The 9,646-nt window shown below is 42.9% G+C and overlaps 2 protein-coding genes across 2 annotated transcripts; both read right to left on the bottom strand.

The window, feature by feature from the left end:
- Window positions 1–6,206: 6,206 nt before the first annotated feature.
- Window positions 6,207–6,839, bottom strand: LOC308105170 (ras-related protein Rab-5A-like; the record flags this gene model as incomplete). The annotated part of the gene is made up of 1 exon (XM_080455805.1): window positions 6,207–6,839. The coding sequence occupies one exon, from the start codon at window positions 6,837–6,839 to the stop codon at window positions 6,207–6,209; it is 633 nt and encodes a 210-aa protein (XP_080311931.1).
- Window positions 6,840–8,679: 1,840 nt separating this feature from the next.
- LOC308105169 (ras-related protein Rab-5A-like) lies at window positions 8,680–9,300 on the bottom strand (the record flags this gene model as incomplete). Its single annotated transcript, XM_080455804.1, has 1 exon — window positions 8,680–9,300. The coding sequence occupies one exon, from the start codon at window positions 9,298–9,300 to the stop codon at window positions 8,680–8,682; it is 621 nt and encodes a 206-aa protein (XP_080311930.1).
- Between the last annotated feature and the right edge of the window lie 346 nt (window positions 9,301–9,646).

The raw sequence follows: 9,646 nt of genomic DNA, 5'->3' as shown, positions 1-9,646 counted from the left end.
GGAGGAAAACACGGAGACAAAGGGCATGTGACAACACATGTTTAACCACTTAAACCCTATATGGTTAAGCGGAGTTCCTCAGGGCTCTACACTAGTGAGTTTACTGTTTTCTGTTATTGTGGGGAAAGCTTTGGCCAAAAAATTGCAGATAGTCAAGTCCACACCGCGCCACGTTGTGAGCTTGTCGATAGGCTATTTTCTGCGGAAGCTTTCTGCACAATACTGATGCTGGGGTTTAATTGGTTAAATGTCGAGAGAGAGAGAGAGAGAGAGAGAGAGAGAGAGAGAGAGAGAGAGAGAGAGAGAGAGAGATTTGTGATCCTCATCTGTCCACCGGGGGACCTCGCCTCTCTTTCCAGAGCGAGGTTTGAGGGTCGTCAATCATGGGCGCCGCGCGGCGTCTTAAAACCCGAGACGGATGTCAGGCGGGGCCGGGCCTATGGGCTGCATTTCAAACGCCCGTGCTACACACTTAGAGAGATTGTGGATGAGAGGCATGCTATCTCACCTCATGTCAGCCCTGATTACAGTCCCAAGGTAACAGGAGCCTCTCACAGCGCACACTGTATTCAATAATAATGAAGCTGCGTTAGCACCACAACGCTAGCTGATATAAACAGTACAGTAGCGGGAAGGAGGGGTGGGAGAATACGGTAGCATAAGGTTCTAGGTCTTTGGATTTGTATTCGAAACACCGTAGCATGCAAATACCCCGACTTATTATGCACAGTTGTATTTTAACCCATTAAGACCGGGAATGCATCTGTGTCATTTTTAAGATTTCTTTAGCTATTCAATAATAGCAGATCTACAAGCTCGTAGCGCGGCACTCGGTGCCAGGCGCGCTACGAGCTTGTAGATTACATTTTTAACTCAAATATCTGCTTCTGGGGGGTCCCTGGAACAACATTTGAGATGGTGGTCTGCGGCCAAATACATATCATTTTGGGGGTCCTTGACATGAAAGAAGTTTGAGAACCACTGATATAGCAACAATAAAGATTTGTAGAATCCACCAGAAGCAAAGATTTGAGTTAAAAATGTTCGCTTTAAAAATATGTATTCAAAGATTTGCACACATTTTCACGATTTTTCAAAAAATAGCAGATCTACAAGCTCGTAGTGCGGCACTCGGTGCCGCACTACGAGCTTGTACATAATGCTATTTTTGAGTAGCCAAATAAATCTAAAAGTGATACTTTCCCGGTCTTAGTGGGTTAATCAATAGCTAAATAAGAAATGGAGCGAGAAGCAAAACCGTGGCCGAGTAATTATGGTCAGTATAAGCTCTAGAAAATGCCCTTGGCTTCTGACCTCTGTGAATCATTCAGCTTTCTTTGCCAAATGAGGTTGCCCCGGATTTCTGCCAGCATTGCATCCGCAAACGAGGGGGCTTGATCGCAGAGTATGAGATGTTTGTTGAACGTTGTTTGTAACTCTGTACCTCCTGGCAGTGGAGTGGTGGAAAAAGTAATTTTTTCTACTTAAGTAAAACTCAATAGTAAAACTCAGTATCAATACTGCATTGTAGAAATACTCTGTTACAAGTAGAAGTCTGGAATTAAAAATTTACTTGAGTAAAAGTACAAAGGTATTGGTATCAAAACGTATCAAAAGTAAAAGTACTCATTATGCAGAATGTCCCATTTCACCAGTTTTCGAATGTATAAAAAAATGTATCAAAATCTTTTGAAAATAGCAGATCTACAAGCTCACAATTGATGCGACGCATTGTGAGCTTGTAGATCGGCTATTTTCAAATGGCCTAAATGTATATAGGACTGAAGGGGTTAATGTAGGTTTTGTAATAATAATCAAAATCTACAAAGTATAGTAACTAAAGTTTTCAAATAATTGTACTGAAGTAAAAACACAATATTTGTCTCTGAGATGTAGTGGAGTAGAAGTAAAAGTATTGGAAATTGGAAATACTCCAGTAAAGAAAAAGTACCTTAAAATTGTACTTATAAGTACAGTACTTGAGTACAGTACTTAGTTACTTTCCTCCACTGCAAACGAGGGGGCTTGATCGCAGAGTTTGAGATGTTTGTTGAACGTTGTTTGTAACTCTGTACCTCCCTGCAGTGTCAGCTGCCATGTCAGAAAAAAAGAACATTCTCCAGTTTACAATTTTAAAATGTGACGAGCCAGAGTAGGTTGACACTGTAACATAGTAACAGCTTTTTAGGGCCCAGCAAAAGGTTCATCCTGTAAGGAGTTTTGAAAATGCACAAAATTAATGAGAAAAATAGGTCAGGGTTTGTTTGTTTTTTCGTGGGTGTGTGTTTTTATTTATTTATTTTTCACATTAACAAAGTTTACATTAATTTGTAAACAGTTTTTAACAGTTTTTTTTTGTGTGTTTAACTATACCCACCTGGGAACTGAGATGCACATTAACATTAACCCATTAAGTCCTACACATGCCTTCTAAATCAGTAGTTCTCAAAATGAACCCCGAAAATGACATGTATTTGGGCGCGGACCCCCATCTGAAAATGTTTAGTGCCACGTTCAAAAATAGCAGATGTACAAGCTCACAGCGCGGCACGAAGTGACGCGCTGTGAGCTTGTATATCTGCTATTTTTGAGAACCGCTCTTCTAAACCAATGTTCTAGATCCTAAGTGTTTTCTGTAAAACATAATTATGTTGCTAAAATCTAAAATGACACAGATGAAGGGTTAACAAAATGAAGCCAACATTTACATCTGCGGTTTCTGCTGGCCAGTGTTCACCAGCGTAATCTAGTATGAGAGCGACGACACTAGCATAGACTCCCATTGTAAGAATGGAATGCGAAAATGCTCGTTCTATCTCAATGATTAAGTTCCAGGCAGCCCCCTTTGTGGCAGGATTAAAGCGTGACAGAACTCTCTCTCTCTCTCTCTCTCTCTCTCTCTATGGGTCTGGTGTTCATCTAGTATTCTGCCGGTTAGAGGAGGGGTAAGGGGCGGATTTGACCAGCTATTGTAACTTCACACCCATTACCTGACTTGCCAAAGAGTGAAAACATCCCAAACCTCGTGATTTCAGGTTTAAAGGTTCTATGACATTCATTTTCACTTTTTTAATGTTTTTTGGGGGGTTTTATGACCTCAATTACACCCAAAAAATCTGAACTTTGAACATTCAATGGATTTTCTGTGGTCTGGGGTTTTCTGAATTATTAGGCTGAAAAGTAATCTGAGCTTGGCCCTTGGGCAGTGAAGTCACAGGCCATTAATCCCGCCCACTCTCCTCCTCGCCCCTCCCCTATCCTTTCCTTTGGGGGGGGGGGGCGGAGCAGAGGCGATGATTGACAGGCAAAATCCCTCACTAGCGACACCCGCAGGCAAAGATTTATTTTTTCATTGCAGTTGAAAAGGCTTTAGAAATGTGAGAGAAAAACACCTGCCATGGATCACTGGAGTGGATTTTTTTGTTAAAACTTTTTATACACGTTTGAAGGACCATGACAAAGACTTTTAATGTGTTGTAAAATTGAATGTCATGAAACCTTTAACAACCATCAAATAAGCATTATCTTTTTCAAATGTAGAAGTGTAGAAATGTAGAAGTTCAAATGTGTCAAATGTAAATGCCCATCATTTGAAAGCTTACAGTCTGTACTTATTCTAAGCATTAGAATGTTGCAGAGAAAAATCGCAGCGGTCTGATTTACCCCTAAAAGACCCGTCATGTTTTCCTGACATTCTGTGCTGATCTGAAAGCGGGTTCATCTTTTTTTTTCGGTGATGGCAGCTTTTTGCGGCGCTTTACTTTTGTCGCCGTAAATCACCGCTATTAGAGCAGGCAGTACGAGGACACCTAACAGAGGAAATGATTCACCTGAGGGCTAAAGGCCCAGACGCATGCCGAGACTCCATCATCCTCTAACAAAATGTCAAATTGAACAAAATGTCAGGATAGTTTGAAGCTGGTTTACTTTGTTCCGTGTGATGCTTTTAAGAGATTATTATTATGATTTCATGCCGGAAGAAACTCTTACGTATACCTGTCTGGCTTAAAATGGTCATAATGTATTACTTAAAGGAGTCCCCCCGTCCCCGTCTCCCCCGCCCCCCCCCGTCCCCCCCGTCCCCCCTGTTATTATGAATTGTGTGTATCAAGGCAGGGTTTTGATGGAGGCCATGAAGTTTGTCCTTCTGGACCTTTTTCATTTCCATGGACTTAAAATCAACGTTTTATTTCATGGCCTTCCTGCCCTAGCATTTGGCTTTTGTACCCTCCAAAAGGAACAGCAAAGGCCAAGTGGCCTTGCCCGTAAAATGATTAAAGTCAGTCAATCAATGAGCTACAGAAAAGGGAGAACAAATACATACATACAGTACCAGTGGAGTAAAGTAACTAAGTACATGTACTTAAAGGTAGGGTAAGTGATATTTTTTGGTTAAAACAAAAAGTATTTTGTTAAAAGGTTAAAATACTATATTCTGATAGTAACCATTGATATAGAGTGTTTGTTCAGTAACAGATGTCTCCCTGTCTCTCCAGCTCTTTAATAAACAGAAAATACATTTTTCGGTAGGTGTCAAAATCTCAGCCAATCAGGAGAAAGTACCCATTTTTAAGCTTAATTTGTATAGTGTTCCAGTTAAAATTTTGTCTGCTCATTTCTTAGTGTCATCACTTCCAATTTCACTTGTTTATTCTATATCCTGATTGAGTTCTCTGTCCTGGTTGGATAAAATTGGAAATGAAACTAAAAAAAAAAAAAAAAAAAACTACAAAATACATTTTCTGTTTTATAAAGAGCTGGAGAGACATGGAGACTCTTTATATGGACAGGACACTCTATAGTAACGAGCACTATCAGAACATAGACCCATTTTGCAATTATTTGAATAATTGCAAATCACTTACCCTACCTTTAAGTACTCTACTTAAGTACAATTTTGAGGTACAGTATTTGTACTTTACTTGAGTATTTCCAATTTCTAATACTTTTACTTCTACTCCACTACATTTATTTGAAAACTTTAGTTACTGGTTACTTTGTAGATTTTGTTTATTATTACAAAACATACAGTAACCACTTCAGCCCTATATACATTTCGGCCATTTGAAAATAGCCGATCTACAAGCTCACGCGACACATTGTGAGCTTGTAGATCTGCTATTTTCAAAAGATTTTTAAACATTTGAAAACTTGAAATGGGACATTCTGCATAATGACTACTTTTACTTTTGGTACTTTAAGTACATTTTGATACCAATACTTTTATACGTTTACTCAAGTAAATTTTGAATTCCGGACTTTTACTTGTAACAGGGTACTTCTACATTGCAGTATTGATACTTTTACTTAAGTAAAACATTGGAGTAGGCCTACTTTTTCCACCACTGACAAATACCAAACCCCCTGAGACTCCCTGAGAGCTTTCATGGCCAGAGCAAAACCCTAGTGTCATGTTTTATAGTTTTTTCATGTGAAAAAAGAAATAAATAAAAGAAAAAGTGTGTTTTGCTGTGATCTCCCAAGAAGCTACGTATATACACATCTGTCATCTGGAGAGAGGACGGGTTTGCAGCCCCTATTCTGAGCATCAGTTGTCAGGTAAACTTGTCAGAATACGACAGAATAGTCAAAAAGATCTATTCTGTAAAATCCCTTCCTTTCTTTGACGTTCCCCCAGTGTGATACGGACATGACATTTGACAGCTTCCTCTACACAGCTCTGCAGACAGTGATGCTACACTAACCTGGATTTGACACTTGTGTTATAAACCCGCCATTCTCAACCCCTTTCATTTCAAGGACCCCCTGTTTTATATGCATTATAGGCCACTTTGATACCCATCTATCTATCCATCTACCTACCTACCGACCTACAGTACCTACCTACCTACCAGTGGTGTAAAGTAACTAAGTACATTTACTCAAGTACTGTACTTTTGAGGCAAACCATTTTGAGGTAATTTAATTTACTCCACTACATCTCAGAGGCAATATTAAACTTTGTCAAAGGTTTATTTATTTTTTCTTCAAAGAAGTAGCAGATACAAGCTCAAAACACGTCACAATTAACTGTAAGCTTGAAGATTAGCTATTTTTTTATTGTCTATCTATAAGTTTGTCAAATTGATTCAATTTGATTTTGCACTTTAAAACACACAAATATCAGTTAAAAACATTGATAATCAGTAGAAGTGGGTGATCTCTACTTTTTTTTTTCTTTCTGTGCGACTCAAGTTAAAAAGGTTTTATGTCCTGCAGCACGGGGCCTTGACTTTGGCCGGTGGAGTGTCTTTCTGCAGGTCCACTCCCCGGTTCTCTTCACTGCTCTCAGGAGGCAGTAATCTCGTGGCCACGGCCGTGAAGATCTCGTCCACGTTCGCGGACGTCTTAGCCGACGTCTCCATGAACAGCAGGCCGTTGTCGTCCGCGTACGACCGGGCGTCCTGGAAGTCGACGGCTCTCTTGCCGGCCAGGTCGGCCTTGCTGCCCGACAGGGCGATGACCATGTCGGGGTTATTAGCTTTCGTCCGCAGCTCCTCCACCCAGTTCTTGGCCCGTACAAAGGACGCCTTGTTGGTGATGTCGTAGACCACGATGGCGGCCTGGGCGCCTCGGTAGTACAGGTTCATCATGCTGTGGTAGCGCTCTTGTCCCGTGGTGTCCCAGATGTCCAGCCTCACCGTGGTGTCGTCTAGAAACATCGTGCGGCTCAGGAGGGCCGCTCCTACCGTGCTGTGCTGCGACTCGTGGAACTTGCCGCCGGCGCAGCAGATCGCCAGGCTGGTTTTCCCCACGGCCATCTCGCCCAATAGCACCAGTTTAAACCTAGGGGTGCTGCAGCTCCTAGGTCCCATAGCTCCTCCCTGATATGCGGCCATGAACTCGTCAGATCCCCAAGCCAAATGTCGAATCTGACTTGCCTTGCTAAAACCCCGGGTTTTATACTGTTTCAGTGGTTTCACCAAGGAAGCCACCTCCTACAGGGCGTGACTTGCAACCTACCATTGGATTTTACATCAATTTCCCACAAGGCATTGCGATCTAGCACTTACCAAGTCTCCCTACTCAAGCAGTGAGTGATCTCCTCATACCCTTCTGAGCATCGGAAGACCCTCTAATCTTCTGCTCGTCAATCATTTCATTGGCCTTTTGTCTTAAGCTCTGTGTTGTTGACAGTGACCATTGTCCCTCAAGCTCCTTATCTGATTGAATCAATCAAAACTCTCCTGTTTCTCTCATGCATATCCTCTTGCTGTGGACCCGAGGCCATAGGTCAGAGCTGTGGCCCTTACAATCTGCTCATATTTTTACCTTTCAGATCAAACTTCAGTTAATACAATTTTAACTAATGGAGGAAATACACACACATAATATGGAAATAATTACATGCAAACTTCCCTTGCTGGAAAGCCCGGATCATTCTACAGTTGTTAAGCCGTATGTGACGTATGCGCCCCGTCAGAACAACTTTCTGAAAAAAGAGGTTATTGTAAAAAGATTTACGGGTTCCGACATGTTTGTTTACACTGAAGAGTGGACGGCGTTTGGTGCCTCTTGGACCCAGAAGTGACGTCGGACTACGAAAAGACGTCACACTTAAAAACCGAATAAGCTCGCTCTCGGGTGGAAACCTTATGTCAAATACTGCTTCTTTCACTACTTTTGTGTGACACTCTTGTATGATGAAGTAGTGCATAAGGTTATGGAAAAAACCTAAAAAGTTGAAATATGGATATGTAAGGTTCCTGCCCGACTGCTACGACATGTATACATCATGGAAGACTGACTGGCCACGTGAGGTCTGAGATGATGGATCTCCATATAAGACCCCATCTTCTTTTTAGAGCCAGACCCATGTTGGTTTGGACGGTTATATTGACCAGTAATTGACTTTCTTAATGACATCGGTAACTGCAATTATACAGCCGATGTGTCCTTAGTTTAACCACTTTAAGACTGGCGTCTCTGTCTCTAACTTTTTCAAAGGTTTATACATTTTTTCTTCACAAAATACCATGTACGTACAAGCTCACAATATCTCACAACTGTAAGCTTGTAGATCTGCATTTTTTTAATTGTCTATAAGTTTGTCAAATTGATTCAATTTGATTTAGCGCTTTAAAACAGTGGTTCTCAACCAGTGGTCCCGGGACCACCAGTGGTCCTTGAGGGGGTTCCAGGTGGTAACCAAATGGACCCTTATTAGATAGAATCTTTAACTGTTGAGAGCATAAAATGAAACCAAATGGACCCTTACAGGCACACTTTACAGCACACTTTACAGCACACTCCCAAAGCTGGCGCCGCCGGCAGCTCCGCGGAAGCTCCGCGGCAGCAGCCGCTGCCGGAAAATGCACTCGCTGTCCCTCCTTACAGGTCCATTTGGTTTCATTTTACACTCTCAAGAGTTCAATTATTGTTAAACATCTGCATTACTTAATTAAATCATTCTTATTTTGATCAACGTTTGCCTGTTGTCCAAATATTCCAGGTCTTGGAGTCTGAGAGACTAAATCTCATAAAAGTCTGTGGCTCAAATGTCAAATAAATAATGGACTTTAACATGAAAAGGGTTGAAAACCACTGCTTTAAAACACACAGATATCAGTCAAAAACATCGATAGCGATCGGCAGCAGTGGGCGATCTCTACTTTTTTTCGTTTCTTTTCTCTGTGCGACTCAAGGCAGAAGTTAAAAACTTTTTAGGCCTCGGGGCGTTCATGTCCTGCAGCACGGAGTCTTGACTTTGGCCGGTGAAGTGTCTTCCAGGTCCAATCCCCGGTTCTGCTCACTGCTCTCGGGAGGAAGTAATCTCTCGGCCACGGCCGTGAAGATCTCGTCCACGTTCACGGAGGTCTTAGCCGACGTCTCCATGAACAGCAAGCCGTTGTCGTCCGCGTACGACTGGGCGTCCTGGAAGTCGACGTCTCTCTTGCCGGCCAGGTCGGCCTTGCTGCCCGACAGGGCGATGACCATGTCGGGGTTATTAGCTTTCGTTCGCAGCTCCTCCACCCAGTTCTTGGCCCGCGCAAAGGACGCCTTGTTGGTGATGTCGTAGACCACGATGGCGGCCTGGGCGCCTCGGTAGTACAGGTTCGCCAGGCTGTGGTAGCGCTCTTGTCCCGCGGTGTCCCAGATCTCCAGCCTCACCGCGGTGCCGTCCAAGCACACCGTGCGGCTCAGGCGGGCCGCTCCTATCGTGCTGTCCCGCGACTCGTGGAACTTGCCGCCGACGAAGCAGATCGCCAGGCTGGATTTCCCCACGGCCATCTCGCCCAATAGCACCAGTTTAAACCAAGGGGCGCTGCAGGGCCCGTTGGGTCTCCGATTGGCGGCCATGAACTCGTCAGATCCCCCTGGGTCCTTGGCTTGTTACTATCAGGAAGTCAGATTATGATTATATTGTGGACATCATCATGTGTGACATCAAGGTGTACATATGGCTATATACACTGTGATGTCACATGACGTCACCTTGTGATTCAATTAGAATGAGGTCCTCTGACGTCACTCTGACTCAGCCATAACCATATAAGGAATTCCCAATGCAGCTACGCCCAAATATGGAGTGTGTTGTCTAACCTCAATGTGTCGTCATGGCATCAGCCGCAAACAAATCAGTCAGCACCATATATGGGCGTATACCGATGACATCAGCGATCTCCATATATGGGCATAAAAGGGA

The sequence above is a fragment of the Gymnoscopelus braueri genome (assembly GCF_963280865.1).
Source record: "Gymnoscopelus braueri genome assembly, chromosome: 17".
In the NCBI taxonomy this organism is placed as follows: Eukaryota; Metazoa; Chordata; class Actinopteri; order Myctophiformes; family Myctophidae; genus Gymnoscopelus; species Gymnoscopelus braueri.
The sequence above is the reverse complement of the archived record's forward strand: the minus strand, read 5'-3'. Positions and strand labels throughout refer to the sequence as shown.